A 27,532-nucleotide genomic window follows, 5' to 3' on the forward strand; every position below is an offset into this window, starting at 1 on the left:
GCTGCTGGTGCCAGTGTCAAAAATGGCCGCTGGGCTGCTTCCTCAACCTCCCATCACATGGACGCAGGTGGCGTCTCCGATTGGCTGGCCCTGGGATCGCTGGTGTCAGAGTGCGCCTCAGTGGAATCTGGATGAGAAGAGAGTTGGGCAGTATCGTGCAAGGACGCGGGTAGAGACTACTTTACACTAATTAGAACTTTAGATCCACTGTAATATTTTCCAATTTATGCAATTTAACTTACAGATCAATATATTATGTGGCACTTCCTAAAATGTATGTATAACACCACCACTGTCATAACTACTTTCCTTTCTCTCAAACATATTCTGTCTGATTGTTGAAGGGTCTTATTATAAGTTTAGCACAATCAATACACTGAATGTGTTTGTCTTGGTCTCTTGTGTCCCTCTTTTACTTCAAAAACACTGGGATCCCTGAACTTCAGCCCTGCAAAGAAAACATTCAGCTGACTGTATCCTTGCCCAGAAGCCTTTCTATTTAAAAATCTGGCATGACTGTGGGTATCAGTGCTGTGTAACACCAGGAGATTTATAAATGTCCGAATTTCGGACTTGTGACTGATGTGTGTTAATTGTACAAAAATTTAGTGTCGCGGACGTATGAAAATATTGTGGTACGACCCTAAAAGTTACGAAATTTCTGAACGATCGTAAACGGTGTGAAAACCTTTCTGACTTTCAACCTTAGGTGTATGATTTTTGAAGCCTCCCATAGGACTCAATGGCACTCTGCAGCTCCAACCTGGCCCAAGGAAAGCCTCCCGTAGGGCTCAATGGCACTCTGCAGCTCCAACCTGGCCCAAGGAAAGTCTCCCATAGGGCTCAATGGCACTCTGCACCTCCAACCCGGCCCAAGGAAAGTCTCCCATAGGGCTCAATGGCACTCTGCAGCTCCAACCTGGCCCAAGGAAAGTCTCCCATAGGGCTCAATGGCACTCTGCAGCTCCAACCTGCCCCAAGGAAAGTCATGATAACGAAGCTTGAATGAATCCGAAACTTCCGTACTCATTGCGACAAATACAATTGTCGCACAAATTGTCACAAAGCACGAAAAAGTCGCATAAGTTAACAAAAATATTGTAGAAAATACGCAAAAGTTCTAATCTTTAGAAAAAATACAATTTTTTTGTAATTGGACCTGTCGTACTTTAATGAATAGGCCCCTAAGTGATAAACGCAGGCTGAAAAACTTCAAGGGCAGTGGCAAGCAGGAATCACTTGGGAACCCCAAGTTCTGTAGTTCTTAGCTGGATTCTGCTACTTAAAGTAAGGAGTAAACGCTTGCTTTGTATTGCACCACTGCATATGTATACATACAGAGAAATTCACCACTGTTAAAATAACCACTGCAACAATGCATTCAAACATTCTTGACTTCATTTTTTTATTTACTACTAGACTAATCAAAGTTATTTGTCACTTTGCCCTGGTGAGAATTAAACATTCAGTGTGCAAGTGAATGTCTTTATATCCATTCAAGCCATGTGTATAACATCAGCTCTAGTGGTTTAACCATTTTATGGCTGCAGATCTTAAAGGTGGCCATACACGGGAAGAATTCAGCTGCCGATTCGGGTCCTTCAGACCAGTTTGGCAGGTTATCTGCCCGTATATGGGCACCCCGATAGGTCTACCTGGTCGATATCTGGCCTAAAATTGGCCAGATCTCAATCGGGCAGGTTTATTTTTTCGTCGGATTGGGGACCGCTTTGGCTCTTTGATGAGGCCCTCAATCTGACGGCACCTATGCCTGCTGTTGTAAGTCAACATTATGGGCCTAGGACCAAACAATCGTATTAGCCCGATATCACCCACTGATTTCTTTATATTTCTGGATGGCTGATGCAATACACAGCATGCCAATTTAGAGATCTGCTGGGACTCCAAAGGTTAGAGAAAAGTTGTGTGAGCACCAGGAATTAAATAACGATTATAGTTAAAGGATTTATGGGGTCTATACCATTGGAGCAAATATGTTTTGGTAACCATTTTTAAAACTGCAGTGGGACACCATGTATATGTACAGTTTTTATTAGTAGGTCCAATCAAAAGTACTTGTATAGCATTGAATATCTGTTTCTACCCAAGACTGAACAAAACAGCAAAAATTGTCTTTCAGAAGTATGCATTTTTGGTGCTGATGCTGCTCCCTTACATTTACAGTTGTTAAAACATGAAGGATTGGCAGATCTCAGGGTTTAGGTATCGGCTATTTCATTGTTGTCCAGAATTCTCTGTAGGTTGCCATATTTTGAGTCTGCATTGCTCTGCAAGTCATTCACAGCTTTATCCTTTGCCCCTGGGTTCATCATGTGACTTCCCCTCCCAATAATATAGGATTTCAAGAACTTGAAGAACTAAACCAAAAGAAGAAAACAGAAGGACAATATTAGCAAAAGATAGAAACCACTCCTAGGCATCCTGCATCCCAGTGTTTTGTATATCTACAGCTTCCTGCCCCCCTCGGTTGGATCTGGTAGTTCTACATCATCTAGAGGGCCCAGGCTGCCCATACAAACTGGTTCATCAGAGAAGGCAGACACACATGCAGCTGCAAAGGACATGCAGAAAGGTTTGGCTGATGCAGGTGTCGTGTTGCACTGTGTGTCATCAGAACGAATCCTTACCTGCATCTCATCACAAACATCAACATCTAAGGTATGCAAGAAAGTATCTAGACAAACCAGGGGCATTTTGGAAGCCAATGCTGTGGGACTTATGAATTAAAAACTAAACTCTTAGTGCACAATCACCAGAGGTTTGTTTGGAGAAAAAAAAGAACAGCATTTAATAATAAAAACGCATTGCCAACTACTAAACATGGGTGTGGATCCATTTTGCTTTGGGGATGTGTGGCAGTCAGTAGCACAGGAAACGTGTAGAGAGAAGACTTGATTCCAGCAAATTCTGAGTGTCAATGTGAAACAGCCAAGAAGCTGAAGCTGAAAAGGGGAATTGGGTTCATACAACAAGACAATGATCCTAAACATACCTCAATAACAACCATTTGCTACAGTACTTGAAAGCAAGCTGAAGGTTTTGGATTGGCCCTCACAGTCCCCTGGCATAAACTTTATTGAAAATCTGTTCAAGATTTAAAACCTTGACGTACAACCCAAGAGGATCTTGGGAGTAGAAGTGATCTGCAAGGAAGTGTGGGCAAAAATCTCTACAACAAGAACCAAGTGAGTCATAGCTGGATACAAAAGGCACTTACAAACTGTGCAGAGGTGTCAACGCCAAAGAATATGGCCATTGTCTCGTGACGTCACTGCACATGCGCACGCGCTCTTTGAAAGTCTCTTATTGCTCATGCGCATCCTGAGGGAATGATTTATGGTCAAATGAGACTGGGGGTCCAAGGAATACAGTGGCTGTCAAAGGCTGTGTTACGAAATACTGACTTACTTGGATGTCCAAACTTTTACAAGTTTCACAATTACTAGTTTCTTTGTTCATGTGTTTTAAAATGTGTCAAATAAAAATGTAATAATGCATTAAAATTAGCAAATATTCTTGCAGTAGTTAATACTTAAGTGCAAGGTACTGTTTTATTAATACATAGAAAAAGGAAATGCGTTTTCAAATTCTGAATTGATTACTATGGAGTCTATGGGAGATGGTGTTTCCATAATTTGGAGTGTTCTAGATAACAGGTTTGCTGATAACGAATCCCATACCTGTATGTAATTTGGCAAAGGGGACCCAAAATTTCACTTTCAATATATCTTAAAACGTCAGTGGTATAGTTTGCATGTTTTCATTTGTTATGTGCATGTATCTATGCATTTAAATCAAAGGTGCAGCTCTGCAGTCATGGGTTTGATTTCAACCTGGGCACTGTATGAAAGGAGTTTCAATGGGTTTCTCCAGTACTACATTTGCCTGCCACACTCCCAATACATACATGCAGGTTATTTGGTTCCTGAAAAATTGGGCATAGTGTGAATGTTGTGAATGTTCAGATATGTAGGTGTTGTACGAATAATAATAATGCTGTTGTTCAGGCAGCAAACTCTGTTGGACTATGTACACTATCTGCCATGGAATTAATAGTTTGACCAGCATCAAAATGATATCATGAGAGACACAGAAAGGTACCAGAGCAGCTGAAATATAAAATAAAGAAATATAGCAGCCAGAAGGGGGGAAAGCACTGAGAATTGTAAGGAAAGGACAGTAATGAGTGAGGGATATCACAGTGATAGAAAGAGAATGCAGGAAGGGGAAAAGAAAAACAACTAAATATAACAAAAATGAGAACAGAAGGTGAATAAATAATGTGGACATAAAAGTGGAAGGGGAAGCAGAAGGCAGGGCACAGGGTGATGGCAGAAGAGCAGGGAGCAGTACATTAAAGACCAGAACCTAAAATTGAAAAGAGAAGTTAAACATACAAGGGGTAAAAGTTTTGGTATTTAAAAAAAAAAAAAAAAAGTTTGTAAATGCTAAAATAATCTCTGCTAAACAAATAGTTACATGATGACCTTCAGGTCCTAACATATCACAAAGCAGGAATAGTCAATACAGGGCTAACTGTGATACCCTCTTCCCCGCCTCTGTCGCAGCTGCAGTTGTGCAACAAGCAGACAGTTCCTGCTGTATAGGAAGTATATTGCAGTTCTACAGCTCTGTGCATATGGATGGGGTTAACCACCTTTACCTTTTAGTATGATGTAGACACTGATATTCTGAGAAGTTGCAATTTATGTTAATTTTGTATTTTTTCTGTTTTATTAATTATTTGACATTTTGTTCAGCAGCTCTGCAGTTTAAAATTTCGGCATCTTGCTGGTTGCTTTGGTCCAGTTTACCCTAGCAACCTTCAATGATTTGAATAAAAGACAAGAAGCTAAATATTAGAGAGCCTGAATAAAAATATGGGTAATAAAAAGTAACAATAACAGTGACCCCTATTTAAAAGCTGGAGAGTTTAAGAAACTAGTTAAATCAAAAACTAAAAAAAAAAAATGTATAATAACATTATAACATTATTACATAATGTTATAAATAACATTTATACATCTATAAAAAATGAAAAAGGTGAACAACTAAAAGGTAAAACTTGCATGTGAGCTACTTTGATCATCGCTAAATACCACAATAACTTGAAGAAACTTTTTAAGGCACTCCACCTAAAAAACTGTTGTATTGCATATTGAAAGAAAATGTAATTCTAAGGAACGTTCCATTATACACTAATTAAACATTTTGAATGACTTTAAAGTTATTTACAAATGTAATTGCTATTGGATACTGGCAGTTTATATGCCAGAGAAAAGAAATGGAGAAACAGTTACGGCTTTGATATGGAATTATATTTACAAATGAGTTTAAAACTAATGAAGACGTTTAATACATGTAAATAGGAATGTTGCTTTACAATAACATTTTCTTTCATTATCCAACAAAAAAAATGAAATAAAAAAACAGTTTTTGAGAGAAGTGCACTTTTAATTTCCCATTATTCCCATTACAGAATATCTGAATCCATTCCAGAAGGCATGTGTATGACACCTAATAAAGAACTGTGTGTGTGGAGTAACTGAGTAATAATGTACAGGCACATAGCAATAATTCCTAATGAATGTATTCAGAATGTTAGTGGGATGAATTGCCGACTGCCTATAAAAGATATGTGGGCTAGAGAATGTTATGACATAAACTCATTCTTCTGCCAGAATAATCAGTCAGTTTAGTAGTTTACATTTTACCATATAATAATTAGAAAAATAATTTGATGATTTTCAAAATAAATATTTAAGTAAAATTTTAGAAGTTCCAAAATGCTTATATTTTGCCTGCCTTGATCCTAAGCAGCAAACTTGATGCCTGAGCTGAGATTCCATCATTTCTAGCTGAAGTACGAATCACATAGCAAGCAATAAGAGAGGCATGTTACCAGGTCTCTGTTGTATGGGTTTTCCAGTGACTTCCATTCACCTTCCCTGGAAGACTGAGCCGTCACGCATGCAATAACTAAAGATATCATAGTGACAAATACCAAATGCGAGTCTTTCATCCTGGCAAAAAGCAAATGTGAATAAAGTCAACAGCCAATACTCACAGATAAAGCTCTGCGCTTCTAAGCATCTAGGGGAACTGTCTCCTTACCTTATGAATCAGAGTGTTCCCTTTGCAGCTCTGTCCCACTCCTGTCTTAGCATCCAGCACAATGCGTCGCTGCCAAATTCCCAGCTCCAATTTATACATCTTAATGACAATACTCTTCCCACACTGGGTTTGTGTGCAGATGAGCATTCTAAATTGACCTGTTTTGTTCCCCCCACAATTGGAGCGGCAATTAGTGCCCTTTGAGTGTATTTGTCATGAGTAAGAGGGTTGCGGCGTTCGCTCAGCAAAGGCTGCGCATGAAAAGGAGATTTATGAAATTTCTTGTTTGATGAAACTTCAAGAGACTCTTGTGTTTGGAGAGATGCTCTACTCCTACGTCAGAGACGCTCAGCTCCTGAGATCCTCGCTCCTTTTTTAGACTCTTGGTATTATCTGTAGTTATAATTTCAGCAATTTTCCTGTAAAGGCAATGTGTGTTTATGCACTTAACCCTTGTTGTGCAGTGAATGAGTTTTTGAGCTAGAGAATGTAAGAGCAAAATTCTTATGGAGGTCCTAGGTTAGGTTGGCATGCCCTTGAGTCTGTGCTGCAGCAAAAAGGAGCTAGCTGTTGTTATGTGCTATAGCTGGCTGGCACTGTTATTAGATTAGTTATTTTCTTTAGGTATGGCAGGCGTAAAAATGTCCCTAGCAGAGCAGTTTTTAAAGATGTCTGTAGTAAAGCCCACTGGTTTTCCTGTAAAATGTGCACCCACCCCACTGGGCCCACATCCTCCTTACTGGAAATGCTTATAACATTGGGTCCCACAGGGGTGCAGGGCCAGGTGCAGCTGCACCCTATTTTATTGTGATCATCATGAATCACCATATATAGTGAGGCTTTTATACATATCATTTAGGGTCTTGTCTGCAAAACGCAGTTGCCCATAAAATTGCCTTGATTTCTATTACAAAACTGTATTTACAGGAAAAGGCAATGCATATTATTATATAGACATTATACTGCCCTTGTCATTCCCTCCCAAATCAATTAGGTTCCACTGTATAGAAAGTCACTGATGACCTATGTGACAACTCTCTTTTATGACACCATCTTGGCAGTGTAATTTGTGTAAGTGAAGCTGTCAACATGGCAGTGCTGCCAGTCCCTGCATTCCATGCCTGTTGTGCAGGGTATAAATCAGTTTTTTATGCAACTCTGGCGACTAAGTTAGTCTGGCAAGATCTGTTACGCATAAACCCATGCTGGCACAAACTTATAGTATTGTGAACTGCAATGTATTCAAGTACCCTATCCCTTATTACCCCTTCCAAAAGTTTTCCTACTACTGATGTCAGACTAACAGGCCTATAGTTTTCAGGCTGAGAACGGGATCCCTTTTTAAATAACGGCACCACATTAGCAATCCGCCAGTCTCTCGGCACCATGCCAGACCTCAACAAATCCTGAAAAATTATGTGAAGAGGCTTGGCAATCACAGCGCTCAGCTCATTTAATACCCTGGGATGAATCCCATCCGGTCCTGGACCTTTGTTTACCTTTACATGTTCAAGTATCTTTTGAATTTCCTCCCGAGTGACCCATGCGTCAGTAGCTAAATTACTAGAACTGGGCATATTAAAAGGGAAGCCTTCATTAGCTGGCTCCTCAGATGTATAGACAGATGAAAAATAAGAGTTCAAAATTTCTGCGTTTTCCCCGTTCTCATCAACCAACTTACCCCCCCCGTGATAATAAGGTTCCCACCCCTTCTTGCTTCATTTTTTTACTATTCACATAATTAAAAAATAATTTTGGATTCTTTTTACTCCTAGCTGCAATATCCCTTTCCATCTCTATTTTAGCTTGCCTGATACCTTTTTTGCTGCTTTATTTGCTTCCTTGTACCTGATGAAAGTTTCTGCTGTCCCAGCTAACTTGAATGCTTTAAAAGCACATCTTTTCTTACCAACCTCGACACTAACACTTTTATTCAGCCATAAAGGTTTTGCTTTGCGATGCCTCTCCTTGCTTACAAGGGGAATATACTGTTGTGTATACCTGCAAAGCAATGTTTTAAAGATGTTCCATTTTCCTTTTGTGTCTAACCCTATGAGAAGCCTTTCCCAGTTGACACATTGCAGAGATGCCCTTATACTGGCAAAGTCTGCACGTCTAAAATTGAGTGTTTTAGTTACTCCCTTATAGAGCTGTCTCTGCAGCATTATCTCAAAGGAGACCATGTTGTGATCACTGTTCCCCAAATGCTCACCCACACAAATGTTAGAGATGAGTTCAGTATTATTAGATATCACCAGGTCCAAAATAGTCATTCCTAGTAGGTTCTTGAACCGCCTGAAATAAAAAGTTGTCATTTAGCATATTTACAAACCTACTAGCTTTTTCTGACTTTTAATATGTATTAAACGGCACTAGGTTTGCCCAGGAGCATTAACATTTAGCAACCAATAGATGTTTGCTTTTAAACAGGTGATCAGTAAATGCTACCTTCTGATTGGTTGTTATGGGTTAATGCTCCTGGGCAAACTTAGTGCCTTTTATTACATAACTTCCTTAGTATCTTAATTGCAGGATATTAAATTGCCCAAAGGGTAATTGTTCCACCTGTAACGCTTTCAATTTGCCTACTTTGACCATTAGTAAGTTAATTACTTCTTGCTCATATACATTATTATTACATAACGCAGTGATCTTTATATTGCAGTTCTAATTATGTTGGCCAGAAAGGATGCCGTTTACCTTCTGAAAATAAAAAGTCACTTGCAAGCAGAAACCCCTACATTGTATATAGAGCTACAGTGTGTCCTTTTCAGACCGTGGTGACCCAATATGAGGAATGTACTTTTGATTGTAACTAGATTACAGAAGATAAGGGGAAGTAATACAATAATGGGAAAAATGCTATTTCACCTTGTCCTGTTAGGAAAATCCATTTTTGAAGTTGCAGTCTTTGAGGACAGAGAGAGCTACTGGCATAACGCTCTGAACCAAAAGCTTGTGTGGATTGGGAAGAAGTTGCATTGCTTGATTTTAGCTCTTCCTTTTGTAAAATACAACCACCGTACCTAACAATGTAATAGTAATTATCTTACAGGCCAGGACCATCAAATAGGTTACCCATGGCGTCCAGTTGGCAATACTTCCCAATTATACAAGGAGATTTAAATAATAAAAATACAAAAATACAGAATAATTTTAGGGCATAGAGGTTGCCAACATGTAACACACCCTCCCAGTAAAATTAATTACACTCTTTTTAACTGGCTGGTGTTCCTCTTCAGAAAAGATTGCACTGGTTCAGGATTCCGATAATATATGGACTGCAGTTCCAACAAACCCTTTTCTTCCAGGGATCCAATTCACCTCTAGTTAGTTTCCTAGACTTACATATGCACAGTATAGTGAATCTCCTCACTTTACAGAAAAAGTTAAAGCTTAGCCCCTATATGTAAAAAAAAAAGGCATATGTTTGCCTAGTAGTAGTAACCCATAGCAACCAATAAGATATTAATTTTAAGAGGTGACCAGTAAATTCTTCCCACTGATTGGTTGCTATGGGTTACTGCCTCTGAGCAAACTTAGTGCTCTTTATTACATAACCCCCTATTTAATTCACTGAGTGAGTGCCTAACACCCTGGCACCACTACTGTAATAGACTGTCCTTGTCCTTTTAAGCTTAAGTAATGAAAACCTAACACTAATAGCGCAATCAGCAAAAGAGCACCAGTGCTGAAAATGGCATTACTGCCCGCTTCAACCCCGTTGGCTAAAACTGCAAAAATGTGCATTTTTGTATTCCACCCTGTGTGTTGAGTGACAGGTAGATGCTGTTTATGTCTCTGCCTACATAGAAAAATGACTCCATAAACCTTAGTATTACCTCTTTTTAATTATTTATGGCTTAAAAATATTGTATTTGTGTAACTGTAACTTTCTTAAAGGGATTCATTGTGCCATTAGCCAAAAGCGAGTCTGGGTTCCATCCCTAGGTTTTAGTAACAAATATAATTTTCAGTTGGCTAGCTCCTCAACTTGAGATTGAAAAAAAGAAATGGACCTACCATGGGCGTCCACAGAAGGGGGCAAGAGGGGGCACTTGCCCCCCCCTGGAAAAGTAGCAAAAAAAACAAAAACCTTACTCCGTTTCTGCACTGTGCCCTCAAGCCCGTTTTTGCTGTGCTCCGATTGGATCTTTCTTCTTGTGGATTCTCCAATCAGAGCACAGCTTCCTTGACAGACAGTAAAATTGACCAATCAGAGCAGAGATGCACACAGGGATCGGGAGATTTTGCAAACTGGAAACAGAAATAAAGACTGAAAAGAAGAATCTGCCCCTGTAACTTTACCTAAGAACCAACTCTCAACAGTTTTCATCCCACAGGTACTATACAGTTCTAAAGAATCACTAGCTGACATTAAATTGTTTTTTGCCTGACATCTATAATAATTTATAATCTATCCCCTACCCTAACACATGGAGGGTAAGTTAACTCTTTCCCTCTGAAAAAGCTCATTGTGTGTTTATATATGTGTAGCCCACTTTATGAACAGTTGTGGCACTACCTGCTGATCTTTCACTATACTTGGCGCTTTCAGAGATCCTGAGCCCCGCTTACTTTGGGGAACAGCTGTTACTTTATACTTTGGCGTGCCTCCACCCAGAATAGGGATAGAATGAACTATAACTCCCCTCCTGGGACCTAATACTGTACTGCAGTGTGAGGACTCCCAGCACTCCTGGTACCTTGCCCTCTCCCTGGGGTAGTTGCTTACCAGGCAGGTGGATCCTCCAGATATGCAGAGACAGGACACTGGATTGATGTTTAACCAGTGGAACTTATTTATTGTACAGATGTGTTAGACAGGCAGGTTACACACAGGAGCAATGAGACAGTCAGGGTATACTCCCTCTTCCTTAAGAGACCCTCTCTCCACGAGATATTAGCAGTACTACACGCCAGATGATTCCCTTTAGGGGTTCCCTCCGGTACTTCTCGCCAGAAGCCCCTCTCTAGGGCACTTCCCGGTACTCCCGCCAAGCGGACACCCCCTCAGCAGACCTCACCCCGGTACTTCCACTTAGATACCCCTGGATTAGGCTAATCTCCTATACTTAGCACTTTATACCCTGACTCCAGCTATGAGTGCTGGTGGATCTTAATCCATTACACCTCCTGTCGGGGCCACGCTGCCCAGCTAGCTTGCCTGTCTCCCACTCCTAGAGTGGTCTATAACAAATCTCTAACTGTCTAACTCTAACCTGTTGTTCACCTCTTATCCAAGAGGGGTCCCAGGCTGAAAGACCTGAAGGCACATGGCTGCACAGCCTTATATACTGTGTGCACCCTGTGGCCTAACTATTGAACTGCAGGGAAGCTAAATCCCTGTTAACCCTTATAGTGCCAAACCACCCAAGGTGTCCCACTACTAAAGTGTTACCCTCCCTTGGGGTCTGTCCTGGGGGCAACCAACCTAGGGGACCCAATTTTGGGGATCCCTACATTCTCCCCCTTGACGGAAAATGTCACCTCCCGGCTGACATACCTTTAACCAAAACATATACATTTTACCCACACATTGCTTATACCAAACACTTTTTCCACGGTCCCTCACGATGTCTGCGTAGAAACCTAAATTACCGGGGAAAGAAACAATAAACACACTTTTACCTCTCCCCCAACTCCCAAAGTCTTGGTATAAGTCCCAAAGTCCTTTTTCCTGAAAGAAATTGCACACATACTCAGAAATACACGGGACAATTATCTCTAAGGCAGACTTTAAAACTTTATTAAACAGATCCTTCCGGAATCCTCCTCCCCCCTCCTCCTTGAGGGAGTCCTACTCCCCAGGCGATCAGCACCTGCAGGGAGTCTTCCACCAACGGGTGGGTATATGCACACAACTGAGCAGCGCCAGCCGGCAGCTGCATTACCCTCATTTAGGGCCAGAACTTCGGGGCCTTTACCCCACAACAGCAGACTCTCCCCCTATTTGGGAGGGATGGCTGAGCAGTCCGTCACTCACCATCAACTTTTTAAACTTAAAGGGATTCACCCTTGGCTGTGGCCTCCTCACACGAGGTATGTGAAGCGTTGCTGTACGTCCTCATAGGAGGTGTAGTACCGTGGATGTGGCTTCTCCACCATCCGGCCATCTTCCAGATATGCCTCAGTGCTAAACAACCGGGGCCCTGGGTTCCGTTTACCACAACTGTGCACGGCGTGCTTCATGATAGTGCGACCCCACCACCATTCTTTCTCAGTCTTACGGATATACTGCCAAGCCTGCATCCGCCTGGCCCTCTCGGGGTGACTGAGGATATTGAGGGGCATCTTCTCCCTACGTTTTATGTCTTCCACCACCCACTCCTCCAGCATGCTTTCCACTCTTTCAAAGACCCAGAGGGGGGCGTAGGGCATATAGTATCCCCACATGCGGTACACCCGGAAATTTATGGTGCGCTGTACTCGAGACACCGACTTGAATACATCAGGGTTAGCTTCCCCGGGGAGTACCCAGAAAAACTTCTCCTCCTCCTTGCTTATCTTAGGAGGGGCTAGGAAACCTGTGGGGCCCCCCATCGGCGGGCTAAGAGCACGCTCTCCGTCTCCTTCCCCTTGATCGCTCCAACTTGGAGGGGTCTCACTAGAAGACTGGTTGGGACTGTCCCCGTAATGGCGACGGGTCTCTATGCTGGCCATTGCCCCTTTAAGAGTCTGTAGGTAGGACTTGGGGGGTAACACTTCTTCCCGTCCCGACTCATCAAAAGCAGGGGATGGGGGACCCATAAACTCCTCCCAATCTAGGTCGCGGGACCCCGAATAGCACCGGTGAAACTTTGCTTTACCCCCCCACTTTGGCCAGGGTTTACGGAGACTCACCCGGGCCTCTTTTACGATTAGTGGCCTTGGTTCCTCCTGACCTTCCATGTCCCCGGCCGCTGCCACCGCCAGCACTGGAATGGCGGGAGCGCCTATCTCCTCATCCGCCGCCGCTTCCACCACTGCAAGTGGTTCAGTGGGAGCGCAGGCGTCCTCTGGGGGATCTTGTGTGGGGCTCGGGTCCCCGGTCCCACGATCGCTGATACCCTCGGGGTCATCAGTCTCCTTGTCAGGCTCGTCCACTTCCAAGGACATTTCCTCTAATACTTCAGAGAGGGTCTCCCCCTCTTCGGTTCTCTCCACCGGGGGATCCATATCCGCCGGCCCATACCAGTAGGTTCGATCACACTGTGGGCACCTCGCCCCGGGTTGCATCATACCCCCGACCACCTCACCATCGCATCCCCCACACAGGGGTATCATCTGGGGAATGTTTCCGTTCACCCTCTTCTCGTAGAAGGTTCCGGACCACATGAACCGTCGGCCAGTGTCCCTCAGCATTAACCCCGGCTCCCCAGTTCCCACTGGGTCGGGAGATGGTGTGGGGCAAAGAGACCTTTCCTCACTGGTGGCCATTTTCTTTCCCTCTTGTGGATGCTTTGCTGGTCTCACAGTTGTTAGTCAGCAACTCCTCACGCTAGCTTAGCCAAACTCACTCTGGCCAAGTTCCAAAATGGCCGCGGTGACGTCACCGCCCAAGTCACGCCCAATCAGTTTGGCGCACTTATCCAGCCACACGGTTGGCTAGTCGCTCTAGGGGGTGGCTCCAACAATCAGGAATGTTCTGCCTCCTCCCCCTCACGGGGCCTCCCTGGGAATTTCCCGGATCTGTTTGGCGCCACAATCCTGCAATCTGGTTGGCCCAGAACAACTCCTCAGCTCTTTTGGCGCCAATTATCCCTCACTGGATACAGATACAGGGTGCCCAAACTTTAATCCAATCGGGGGTCAGGCTTCCCAATTCACACTAGGCCCAAATGCTGTACTGTACTTGCTGTTCTTTTGCTGCTGTTTCGAAATCTCAGCAGTGCCTCCAAATGTAGCCCACTTTATGAACAGTTGTGGCACTACCTGCTGATCTTTCACTATACTTGGCGCTTTCAGAGATCCTGAGCCCCGCTTACTTTGGGGAACAGCTGTTACTTTATACTTTGGCGTGCCTCCACCCAGAATAGGGATAGAATGAACTATAACTCCCCTCCTGGGACCTAATACTGTACTGCAGTGTGAGGACTCCCAGCACTCCTGGTACCTTGCCCTCTCCCTGGGGTAGTTGCTTACCAGGCAGGTGGATCCTCCAGATATGCAGAGACAGGACACTGGATTGATGTTTAACCAGTGGAACTTATTTATTGTACAGATGTGTTAGACAGGCAGGTTACACACAGGAGCAATGAGACAGTCAGGGTATACTCCCTCTTCCTTAAGAGACCCTCTCTCCACGAGATATTAGCAGTACTACACGCCAGATGATTCCCTTTAGGGGTTCCCTCCGGTACTTCTCGCCAGAAGCCCCTCTCTAGGGCACTTCCCGGTACTCCCGCCAAGCGGACACCCCCTCAGCAGACCTCACCCCGGTACTTCCACTTAGATACCCCTGGATTAGGCTAATCTCCTATACTTAGCACTTTATACCCTGACTCCAGCTATGAGTGCTGGTGGATCTTAATCCATTACACCTCCTGTCGGGGCCACGCTGCCCAGCTAGCTTGCCTGTCTCCCACTCCTAGAGTGGTCTATAACAAATCTCTAACTGTCTAACTCTAACCTGTTGTTCACCTCTTATCCAAGAGGGGTCCCAGGCTGAAAGACCTGAAGGCACATGGCTGCACAGCCTTATATACTGTGTGCACCCTGTGGCCTAACTATTGAACTGCAGGGAAGCTAAATCCCTGTTAACCCTTATAGTGCCAAACCACCCAAGGTGTCCCACTACTAAAGTGTTACCCTCCCTTGGGGTCTGTCCTGGGGGCAACCAACCTAGGGGACCCAATTTTGGGGATCCCTACATATGTGTTGTTGTTTTTTGCACTTACTATTTTTTTTTTTTTTTGTCATTGTTTTGTTCATTTATAGTAAGTTACAGTGGGGCCAATGTTGTGTATCAGTGCCAGTGTTATAGTGCCAGGGCCTGAATATCTGCCCTCAGTACCCACTGCTCCTCATGGCATATAATGTGCTGGGTTTGTAAATACGGACTGCATCTCACTGTATATAATGGGGAGTCAGTATCCACTGCCTTTCTTGCTATAAAACTAACATAAACACATCTAAAGGGGTGGTTCACTTTTAAGTTAACCTTTAGTATGTTATAAAATGGCCTATTCCTAGCAACTTTGCAATTGGTCTTCCTAATTAATTTTTTTGAATAATTTGCCTTTCTCTTCTGCCTCTATACAGATTTCAAATGGGGGCCAAAAAATATTGCTCTGTGAGGCTACAATTTTATTATTATTATAATTTTGTATTACTTATTTTTCCAAGTAGGCCCCTTAACTATTCATATTCCCATCTCTTGTTTAAATCACTACCTGGTTGCTAGGGTAAATAAGACCCTAGCAACCAGATAGCTGCTGAAATACCAAATGGAGAGCTGCTGAACAAAAAGCTAAATAACTGAAAAACCATTAAAAATAAAAGTGAATTCGAATGCGAACTACCCCTTTAAGCTAACTGATCACAAACACAAATGTTTGCAGATCCCCTAACAGAAGTGCGCGTATGAATACTTTTACTACTAATACTAAACATTTTAGGGTAAAAAAAAAAGCACCCCCACCCGCACTTTTGTACAGTATCCCTGGGAGTCAGTGGGAACGGCAAGAGGTAGTTGGGAGGTTAACTTTTTACGTCAGCAGCGAATCCACTAAGTGTCACATTAGCTGTAGGTCAGTCTGTGTATGGGCCATATTTAGCCTCCCCTAGTATCATCCTGCAAAAAAAAAAAAATATATATATTTATATATATATATATATATATATATATATTTATCTGTTGCAGGATGATGCTAGCTTACTTGCCCCCCCTTGGAAAATTTTCTGCGGACGCCCATGGGACCTACCCCCTTCACTTTCAGATTCTTTAAAGGACAAGTAGGCTTCCAAACTACATTTCTTAGAATAATCTACAATCGTTTCCACTTCCCAAATGCTATATTTATTACTCCAGACCTTAAAAAAGATTTACCGTATATACTCGAGTATAAGCCGAGTTTTCCAGCACTCAAAATGTGCTAAAAAAGGAATCCTCGGCTTATACTCGAGTGCAAACGAACTGCCTTACATCGCACCCCCTACCTACACCTCCGTCGGCCCTAGGATGAACCATCCATGGTTGCGCGGTGCCCGCCCCCCTTCCGTGTGTGTGCAACAGTTTACTTGTCCTACCTGCACCGTATCCATAAACATTCGCATGAGCTAAGGTCACGCTGCACCTAGCAAACTGCAGATCCATACGAGGAATCCTCGTCCCCCGTGCTGTGCCCGGGCGCTGTACTTGTCCTACCTGCACATCCATACACATTCGCATGAGCCCCTCCCCTGTGCGCGCAGGTAGGACAAGTACCGCGCCCGGGCACAGCACGGGGGACGAGGATTCCTCGTATGGATCTGCAGTTTGCTAGGCGCAGCGTGACCTTAGCTCATGCGAATGTTTATGGATACGGTGCAGGTAGGACAAGTAAACTGTTGCACACACACGGAAGGGGGGCGGGCACCGCGCAACCATGGATGGTTCATCCTAGGGCCGACGGAGGTGCAGGTAGGGGGTGCGATGTAAGGCAGTTCGTTTGCACTCGAGTTTGGCTGACTCATATGGAAATTATGTGCTGTCTTTTTCTAGGCTTTTCTCTGTCCTTGAACTGCATTAATATATCAATTAAAGTATTTTGACTGGAAGCAATGGGGATTGCAAATGTTTCATGCAGCTGGGACAACTGCAACAACAGAAGCCTAACTTTAGACACACATCACTGGGCACCTTGGGTAAACAAACACATTCAGACATTTTAAAAAGCATCATAATGCTTCATATAGAAAATACATGTGAAAATGATTGGAGAATGATGTCCATTAATATTAATCCCATATTATTATTTAAATGTATTCAGGCAGACTAAAATCCCCGGTAATATTTAATATGGTATATTATAAGGGGCCAATCATTTGCATGGGTGGCAAACAACCTATGTTTTTTTTTCAATATGTTTCTTTCCCATTTTGTACAAAGAAACGTAGTGCAGACTTATCCTGCAAAATATTGCAGTGGAGACCAAAACATTGGTTATGCGCTGTTATGCATTCTGCAGCATTATTAATCCAGCGGGTATGGCATAACATACAGTTACGGCAACATATCCTAACAGGGCAAAACTGTGCAGGACTATCATTACCTAGGACACTACAAAAATTAAATGAGATATTAACCTGTACAACCTTGCATGTGGTTATCTTATGTTGGATGCGCCTCATTTTCCAGCCCATACCTTGTGTTTATTAATATGGTAGTCATGTAAGTGTCCTTTTATTAAATAATTTGATTATTGTATAGGCTTATACTCGGGTCAATACGTTTTTCCAGTTTTCTTAGGTAAAATTAGGTAACTCGGCTTATACTCGGATCGGCTTATACTCGAGTATATACGGTACCAAGCATTCTTTCTGACTGATGCTTTTTTTAAAGGCATTTAGTGGACTAATTTGCACCTTGGCAGTTACCCATAGCAGCCTATCATTGAATAGGTTAGTTCAGCCAGTTGCAGCTTGAACAATTTAAGCAAAATATTGATTGGTTGCCTAGATTTACTGCCCAGGTTCAGATTTACCGAGTGTTATCAAATGGGCCTTTGAGTCATTGCCTAACAAGTATACTGGAGAGAATAAATATATCTTACAATTCTGATTCTGTTTGTCTGCTTTGTGTATTGAACAGAAAATATGTTTAGACAATGTTTATCTTAAATATTTCAAGTGTAAGAATATTAGAAATCACCCAGTGTGCATGCAGGGGCCATTGCATTCCCATTCGTTCATACTGTAGTTGCACTGAAGCATACCATATTTAATGAGTCTTGCATGGGATAAACCATTCACATATGGGGAAAACTGAAACTGGTTTCTATATAGCTGACAGGATCTAGTTGCTGCCCATTGCATGATGAAGCTACCAGTTACAATTATAACCATTCTGTATATGGTTCTTTAGCCTGGTTCCTACAGCGGCAGTGACTATGGTCATCGCATTATTTCCCCTTCTTGCATATTTTCCTTTTTTCCATGAGAAATTGGGGGCAAATAGGGTAGTGATGCAGTTTGTTTCAGCGTTTTGCTTTTTCTTGCCTAAAAAGGTGTTGGAAAACCCTCCATAAAACTCCAATAAGAATTCCGCTGAAAAAAAATGTAATTATACATACAAAAACATTCACCAGTGAGAATGCTGCTTGCAAGTTGTAGATCTTGCAGATTTCTAGGCAAAACTAAGTATTGTTTTAATTATCTAGTCCTGGTGAACTGGAGAAAAGTTACTTAGCTATGGATTTATATTAACCAGATCCAACTGATTGGCTAATTGACTGTTGAGAGATACGGTTTAATCTATATGATATGATACAATTATAATATTTATATGGGATTCAGTTTTGTACATGTATATTCTTTAATGTGGAATTGAGACCCCCTCCAGTATTGGCTGCTGTTTTTGGATTTATGGGTTAGGACTTTTTAATCATACTGGCAGAATTGGGCAATAAAACATATTTTTTTTTATTTCATGTCTTTCTATGTGTTGTTTTTGCTTAGAGGTGAACAAGTCCCTTATGTAATTGATATTGAGTATTTGTATGTTATAAAATAGACAATTCATAGCAGGTTTGCAACTGATCTTCATTATTTCTCCTCCTCTGCCTCTTTCTAACTGTCAAATTGGGGCCATTGACTCTGGCAGCCAAAAACTAGCTATTTTTATTGTTACCACTGCTACATTACTAGGGTAATATAAACCTAGGCAACCAGGTATCTGTTAAAATTCTAAACCAGAAAGCTGCTGAACAAAATGCAGAATAATTCAAAAGCAGATAATAAAAAATAAGGCCCAACTGCAATTTGTCTCAGAATATCACTGTCTACGTCATGCTAAGGGCTCTGGCACACGGGCAAATCACCGAAAAAGCCTCGCGAGTTATTTTCGCCGATTTCCCGAAATCGCACCGCCGCGTGTGCCATCCCGCCGGCGACTTACATGTTCGCCCGTGGGATGGCAGGGGAAGGCAACTCTGGGAGATTAGTCGCCCGCGAACAGGGAGTTTTGCCGCGGGCGACTAATCTCCTTGTGTGCCAGAGCCCTAAAAGTTATTTTTATAGATAAGCAGCCACTTTAAATGTTAGTAAATGATGTCCAGTGAAATGTAAGTAAGGTTTGGTTGAGCAGACATTGATTACAGACCCTTTAGGGTGAAGACACACAGAGATACATAGTAGCAGCTACTTGCCACAGCTACTAAAAGCCAGAAAATACCCTGCCATAGACATTGCTGAGAAATACCTCAAACACACAGCTAAAACACACTGAGACAATTATCAGTAAATGATCAGCATTGTCTATTTTAGTAGCCGTGACAAGTAGCTGCTTGTGTCTAGACACTTAAAACTCGATTGACTACTTTTCTGTGGTTGCTAGCTTATTTAAGAAAACTGTGATTTCTTTAAATCATTGAAAAAGTCACAAACAAAATCACATTGTTCATTAATTTTTAATGAGGTTCTAAAATATCTGCTGTCTTTAAACTTGAAAAAAATAGCTTTTTATACATTTTTAATAGACTTCACCCTATGTTACTGCTAGCACTATTCTTTATATCTGTATGTTAATTTACTGCCCATAGGCATGAAACACACATCATCAGCTTTAACCTTTTGCAAACAAAATTCTGTTTAAAGGGCAACTACCATAGCAAAATTTGTTTGGAAAACAATACAATTTTGGTCAGAAAATGTCCCTAGTAATTGATATGCCTCCTGGTGCAGGCAACCTCGATATATACTAATTTATTACCCCCCCCCCCATTTGTTTTATTTTCTTTCAGCTGAAATGTTACAGATATCTTGCACAATTTGTATCTACATCTTCTGCTGCCTTGTTCCGTTACTGAATGGTGACAGTGTGGCTTATTACACTGCTGCCGTGTATGAACACCATGCCATACTTAACCAGAATTCCTCCACTCTGACTGACCGCAAATCTGCACTGGAGTTTATGTTCCAAAATCTTGATATCTATGAAATACAAGTGGCCACCGCAGCAGAAAGGGTAAGGGGAAGATTATTGGCAGACACCATTCTTGATCGATTTAATAGTTTGTCTCTGTAAGGGGCTGAAATTTGGAACACATAAAACATAAAATGTTTTCATAATTTCTTATTTTGATGATGCAGTGTAGTTTCCTTATAGATGTGAACTGCACTGGGCTCTGAGCTTGGTCCTGCCCTACCATGTATGTGTGGGACTCCAAGTCATGGAGATCTCTTCCTATAAATACTACAGGATGATGGGATGAGCCACACTAAACTTTTCCTGCATCCGCTCAGCATAAAAATTTAGAACCAAGGTTAAAATCCTGGAGTTCTGCAGCCCTCCTGCTCCCCATCCCTTCAGTTCTAATGCCTTATTTATTCAGACACACCTGTTCTGTTAGATTCTCCATTTTTTGTATAAAGGAGATGATTAATACAGGGAAATGTTTTATTTAATTCAGTGGTCCAGCCCTGTGTATAGGCGCCATATAAGTAGCTTGTAGTACTGTAAGGCTGATGTCTCTTGGAGAGATTTAGTCAACCGCTACCATGGGCAACAATACGAACCGCTGGTTGAAAGACCTACACATCGCTTTGGTTTTCCAAAGTCACGCAAAGTTACCTGCAGGAGGAAACTTAGCATGACTATGGAGAACTGAAGCGATGCGTAGGTCTTTCCACCATCGTTTTGTATTGTTGTTGGTGGACAGGCATTTTGGAGAGATTTTAGTCACCCACAGTAGCACAAGCGACTAAATCAGCCTAAGACCTACAACACTAATCAGAGAGATACCCAGTAATGGGAGGGTGGGAAAGTGTTAAGAGAAAACTTTGGCTGCCAATGTTTGAGACACACATTAGCAATTTTGGATGTATTGCTGGCATCTCCCTTTGTTTTCAGTTATTTTTCTTGGATCTTGCCTGCATACATATTGCACCAGATGAACATAGTCCCAAAACTGAAATGTTAAGGATTCGTCATGGGCAGCATAATCTCAGCAATAGCCCAAGTCACAACATTTGAGGAAACTCTGCTAAAAAAAAAAAAACATATACAATCTGTTCACTAAAGGACAACTCCCTGTGTGTTATAACCGGTGAGGGTTGCTTGTTGCTCAATGCTATGCCATTGCTATTTTATTCCAAGTCACTGAGTTTAATTATAGTTTGTCCTAATGCTCACTACTCACTACAGATCAAATGAATAAAGCTGCCCTAAACCCTACAAACCCTTTTCCATTTTGTTATAGTAAGAAAATAACATCATTATTTATTATTAAGAGTTAATTGCAGACATACTAAAGGGTAAATAACACACTCATATAGGAAATACCTCTTTTTTTCCCTGTTATCTTATATTAGGGAGCCCAGATCATTGTGTTTCCTGAGGATGGAATTCATGGATTTAACTATACTAGGCAGTCCATTTACCCATATTTGGATTTTCTTCCCCCTTCTCACCTGCTTCCTTGGAATCCATGCCAAGAGCCTGACCGATTTAGTGATACAGAGGTAAGCATGTATAAAGTATTCTGTTATTCAAAAAATGTGGGTTTGCCTTAACTGTGCATTAGACTCAGGCAAAGAGGAACAAGTGCTCAACAATTGCTGCTTGTTGACCACCCAGACCATGGCCCCGCCATCTGTGACTGACGAGAAGGCTTGCCTGAAACTTTACATGGTTTGCACTAACTGAACATGCAGGGTTTATCCCGCTCGCAAGTGCCTTGTTGTGCCAGTGCTGTTTGTTCCCACTATCTCCCCCATCATTGCTGCCAGCCTCACTCCATGTTGTACAGCACTGCTTCTGGGTAAAATACCCGACAGGAATGACGAAGAGTGGATTTGTCTCTCCAAAATCCTGAATTCACTGTACAGATGAACAGATCAGTAGCATGGCCAAATTGTTCCAATATATCATCTTAAAATATTGGGAGTTATGAATATATTGCAAACCCACTTCTGGCAGAGTTTGGATCTGGAAAGTGCCATGGAGCACTTTGTATTTAATGGCCTAATGTATTATTAAGTAATGTGACCAGCAGGGAATAAGCTAGCGGTGATAAAGCCTAATTTAGTACAATGTATTTTATTCCCTCTGAACATGACCCTCACCCATAAGTGTTATTTGACCACCTCAAAGCTACAGATCAGTAGTCAAGACCACTACTTTCCATCTGGTTCCTTCATAAGAGAGACAAATCTGGTACAAGAAGGTACAAACATTAAAGTGTAAAAGTAAAGATACAAGGAAGAGAACCCAAGAGGGTAAATATTAAGATTCTTGTCAGCATGCTAACCCAGTATCATTGCCAACATCAAAGCAAAAGGGCACTTCTCATGCACAGTTGGTTATGTTCTTTCTCTGTTGATAGAAGTATAGATAAAAATAGCACAGACAAGCACTTGCATTGAAGTGAAATATGTACTTTGTGTGGTCGCCTGCTAATTGCTAAAAAAAACAGTGCAAGCTCCCCCCATTGTCCTTTTTATGGTTTATATCATTATTCCGTTATTTTTTCTAAAAAGTAGGTTTTCATTGCCTGCTACATGCAACCTAAATTACACTGTTTATAACTAGTGATTATCTTCCATTACCCTAAGATGGTAAAGTAGAAGTAATCGCTTATAGTCTGCACTGCACATATTCCTGTTTGCATTGATAAATATGAGTGGGAAGCTCTATAATATTGTTTCCAGAGAATGCATTAGAGTAGAGGTAATCACGTGGCTGTTCTCATTCATACTATCATTTATTTATATAGTGCCAATAAGTTGCTCAGTGCTTTCCAAACAGGGGTATTGGAATAATTTAACAGAGAGCTTACAGAATAAAAATAGGATCTGAGGGCCTATATATACAAATATGCAGATAAATGTTTGTTCACAGTAATCAATGCCTTTATACTGCTTTCTTTAGGGAAATATGGAAGATAACATAAAGATCACCTTTGAATAAGTGGTGATAAACATCACTGAAAGATGGTCCAACATCATTTATTCACTCATAGGCACTTACATTTAATGTCCCTAAGATGGCAAAATAATGGGACATAAAAAGGCAGTTGCATTGAGTGAATAAAATACATCACCCTTAAATTCCCATCCCAATTAAGTTTCTGGGCTGCTTGGTGCTCTGTAGGCTTAGGCAGGCCAAGATTATTGCCTCAGCCTGCAGCTTCAGACTTGTGTAAGTCTCCATTCTACACAGACTATTAGCGCTTGACAGTATCTATTGTTGTAATGCCCTTACAAGGGATAATTGTCTGTTAGACCCTGATAGGGTTGGGTTCCATGCATATTCATTTTCATATATTATTTTTCGCACTCTTTTGACAGGTGCTCCAGAGGCTTAGCTGCATGGCAGTGAAGGGCAGGATGTATTTGGTTGCAAATCTAGGAACTAAAGTACCTTGTGAGCATCATCATTTTCGGTGCCCAGATGGTAGATACCAGTTCAATACAAACGTTGTATTTAGTTCCAATGGTACACTTGTTGCCAGCTACTTTAAGCAAAACTTGTACTTTGAATATGGCTTTGATATACCTCCTAAGGCACAGCACGTGGTTTTCAACACACCCTTTGCCAGCAAATTTGGACTTATAACATGCTTTGATATACTATTTTACAAGCCTGCAGTTAGCCTTGTCGAAAGTCATATGGTGAAACATATCTTGTATCCAACAGCTTGGATGAACCAGCTTCCACTGTTGTCAGCCATTCAAATCCAGAGGGCCTTTGCTTCTGCTTTTGGCATTAATTTATTGGCAGCAAACATTCACCATACAAAACTGGGCATGACTGGCAGTGGCATATATAGTCCATCCCAGTCCTACTTTTACTTTGATATGACAAGTGACAATGGTAAGTTGCTTATAGGTAAAGTTCCGGTGGATCCATTGCCAGCAGGTCACAATGCGCAGGTTTCTTTTGGGAGCCAGAATATAAATAGATTACACTGGCTACATGGTGATGTCTGTGAATTAGACAGAGCAGAGCACTGTAGGGCATCACTACTCAGACACCAGCTGCCACCATCAGAGTTCCAGGCAGAAATGATGTATGATAATTTCACTTTTATCCCCCTGGCAGCAGTTGAAGGGGCAGTAAAAGTTTGTTCTTCCTTCTGCTGCTATCTGAATTACACGAAAACCTTGGAATCAGATGAATTCTATGCTCTGGGTATTTTTGATGGTCTCCACACAGTACATGGCACATATTACCTACAGATATGCGCATTGGTGAAGTGCGGTGGCCTGGAGCCTGAAACATGTGGACAGGAGGTCACTGAGGCCGGTACCATAATAAACTTTCAGCTGTGGGGAAATTTCACTACCAAACACATCTTTCCTATGTTGCTTACCTCCGGGGTGACTTTACACCTCCCTGACTCCTGGGGATGGAAGGACTCTCACTGCTACATGAAAAACGAAAATATGTCTTCTGGTTTAGTGACGGCTGCATTGTATGGAAGATTGTATAATCTAGATTAAAGTGTCATATACCTCATTGGCAACAAAGGGGGATATTAGCAAGTGGCATAGGAGCACTTTTATCAAAAAATGGGCCTCAAGTTCCTGCCTATTGTTGCTTGCACCACTAGTCAATGCTAGGACATGTGCTCATAAATGGTACAGAAATATGTATGAGTCAGCTCATACATATTTTTCAGGATTTACCCTCTCCCACCCTGGCACTCACAGCCACACACTGGCAGTATTTGTACCTAATTTTATTTCTATCCTCCATTGAAAAACACTGAAACAGCACTCAAACTCCTCAAAACAGATGCACCTGGAATTAAACCAGTCTAAGTTGGTCTCTTTGTTTCTAAATCTTTGTATTGAACAAGTAATATTCTATCACCATGGTTACACACCCTTTAATTGTGTGTGTGGTCTCAGGGGCAAATATAAAAAGAGTGCACAATTAACAAGGGAGTCCAAAAGCAGGTGTAAACTAGAGTGCTGCACCTTGCCTCAGTGGCATTTAGGGTGCCAGTGGGCCCAGGGCAAAGACCTCACTGCGCCCTCTATTGCCACCCCAATACATTTGTAATAGTGATACCCTCAAGCAGGGGGGCAAAAACAGATGGTCTGTGTTTACCAAAGCAGAATTGAGGTCCAGATGCACCTCCCTGAACTAAAAGCCAGTATTACAAAATGGGAGAAAAAGTGAAAACATTTAGAGGTTGTATAACTATTGTGCTCTCCCACTGGATCAAAACAAGTGGACTGCCATTTTAGATGGTCTCTTTAGTCAAAGTTAAAACAGATGAAAGGTTTGATAGTGTGCCCCTGTGCAATTGCCCCTTTTGCCCATTTAGTAAAACAGTCCTGTTGGCATTAATAGGTGTGGTTTAACATGCAAAAGGTCATGTGTTTTTGAACTAGCCCTGTGCCAACTGCTACAGAATTCAAATATCCTGTCTCTCAATCATGGATTAGGCATGGGATGGTACATAAAACTACAAAGTATTACATGTAATATCAGTCACCATGCCACATTCACAAGCACTATAGGCATGGTGATTTGTTTTAGATAAAATGCTTAATAAGCTAAGGTTTTGTACTGTTTCACAAGTAACCTGTGGTTGAAGAACGTCACTTAACTTTACTTCTGTATTGTAACTTCACTAACTAATGGAACCAGCACCAGAAGGGAACTAGACTTTGCCACAAATAGAGCAATTAGATACATTAGGACATAATGCTGTGCCTGATTTGAACACCTTAAAGATTTTGGAACTTCACTCTCAGGGCAGACAAATAATTCACCTCCTGTTCATAATGACCTTCTTTTGTACTTATCCATTGGCAATGTAATTATGCCTATTTTAGTGAAATTTGCCTCATTCTGTCCCACGCAATTTTTATCCCAATGGAACTACGCTGGAATACTTGGGCTGCTATACACTCAGAATAGCTGTTGTAAATAAGCCCTCTCCCCTTTCTCATCTTGTTGCACCCAGTCCTCAATAAAAGCCTAAGGATAATGGTATATTAAAACATGCACGTGCTTGAAAACATGGTGCTTGAAAATAATTACATATGTTTTTAATAAGTTAATGTGCTCATTATTTCAGAGATGATGGGTACAAGAATGTGTGCTTACTTTTTTCTTTTCTAACATAATGAGAATAGGAAATGTTCATGGCTAAAGTACCTCTAATGAAGAACTCTCCAAGGACAGCGCATATTGAATAGATGACAGGGTAAGAAGTCAGGAACTCACTGCTAGATTCTTTGAGCCAATTAGAATGTTTCTGCTAGTAAGACAGGCTTTGTATGACAAATAATGAAAATAATGAAATGGAAATGTATGGAAATAGCATTTAAAGAGACTTAGAGCTTATAGGTGAGCTAATAGTTATCAGCTCTTCTGATTTATTTTTCTACCCTTCATTATGAATTCCTTCCTCAGACATATAGGAGGGTTCTTTATAATGACATATCAAGGTTGGCCTGGGGTATGAGAACACTCAATGTATGCCACATACACACACTGCATAACCACCGAGATTTTAACAAGAGGCTTTCATCAGGGGAAAATACAAAAAAAGGCATAATATTATCAAATATATTGATTTATTCAAGAACAATAGTTAAACTTTATTTTTATTAAATGATTCATCAGGCTGAAAGATTTTTTCTTTCTCTGTTTCCTGTGAGTCCACATGGTATAATAATTAACAAATGGAACACTGAGCCCCATAACCTCTAACATTCTTTTTTGCTGTTGTTTTTCCATAGACAAAAAAATCACAACCACCTAGCAATGGATTGTGCCATAAATAGAATGTATTGGGAGATATTGGACTTGATGGTATATTGTCTGTGAATACTTCAGCCTTGTGCTTTGTTATACATTAATCATAAAAGTATTTATGACTGGATACAAATAGAAAGGCACAGAGCCAGATACTAATCTCAGTGCACAATTACAGCAGTTATACAGCAGTATAACTTGGGCTCTGTGGGCCCCATTAACCACACCCAGGAATCACAAAATGTGGGAAGGTCGGGGGGTTGTTCAGAATGGGAAATACAGGCCATAGAGGCTGGGGTGAAAGCCATAGGTCCTTACTGTTCCCCCTCTGTCTGAGGGACCATCCTTAGTTGAGAGGTATGCTCCTTGCTAATTACTCGCACGTCAGTCTAAATACCAATATGTGTGCCCTTTTGAATGCTTCCCTATTTCTACTTTTACCAAATAAAATGCACACAAACACCATTAATAGAGGGCAGTGTCATACATGAATTACCG

General features: G+C 41.6%; 1 protein-coding gene and 1 long non-coding RNA gene across 2 annotated transcripts; one reads left to right on the forward strand and one right to left on the reverse strand.

The window, feature by feature from the left end:
• Window positions 1-82: 82 nt before the first annotated feature.
• btd (biotinidase) lies at window positions 83-27,503 on the forward strand. Its single transcript, XM_002932789.5, has 4 exons — window positions 83-169; window positions 20,058-20,281; window positions 21,628-21,777; window positions 23,605-27,503. The coding sequence occupies exons 2-4, from the start codon at window positions 20,063-20,065 to the stop codon at window positions 24,757-24,759; spliced, it is 1,524 nt and encodes a 507-aa protein (XP_002932835.2). The 5' UTR covers window positions 83-169; window positions 20,058-20,062; the 3' UTR covers window positions 24,760-27,503.
• On the reverse strand, window positions 2,037-6,463 carry LOC105947683. The gene is made up of 3 exons (XR_001171120.3): window positions 6,136-6,463; window positions 5,924-6,044; window positions 2,037-2,378 (listed from the first exon to the last, which is right to left on the reverse strand). It is a non-coding gene; the product is annotated as an uncharacterized LOC105947683 (long non-coding RNA).
• Window positions 27,504-27,532: the final 29 nt, after the last annotated feature.

This window comes from Xenopus tropicalis, chromosome 6 (genome assembly GCF_000004195.4).
Source record: "Xenopus tropicalis strain Nigerian chromosome 6, UCB_Xtro_10.0, whole genome shotgun sequence".
NCBI classification, from domain to species: domain Eukaryota; kingdom Metazoa; phylum Chordata; class Amphibia; order Anura; family Pipidae; genus Xenopus; species Xenopus tropicalis.

Coding starts and splice junctions, on each gene's coding strand:
- btd (XM_002932789.5), top strand. CDS start 20,063: ATGTTACAGATATCTTGCACAATTTGTATCTACATCTTCTGCTGCCTT. Junction 20,282..21,627: donor TGGCCACCGCAGCAGAAAGG/GTAAGGGGAAGA, acceptor ATCTTATATTAG/GGAGCCCAGATCATTGTGTT. Junction 21,778..23,604: donor ACCGATTTAGTGATACAGAG/GTAAGCATGTAT, acceptor CTCTTTTGACAG/GTGCTCCAGAGGCTTAGCTG.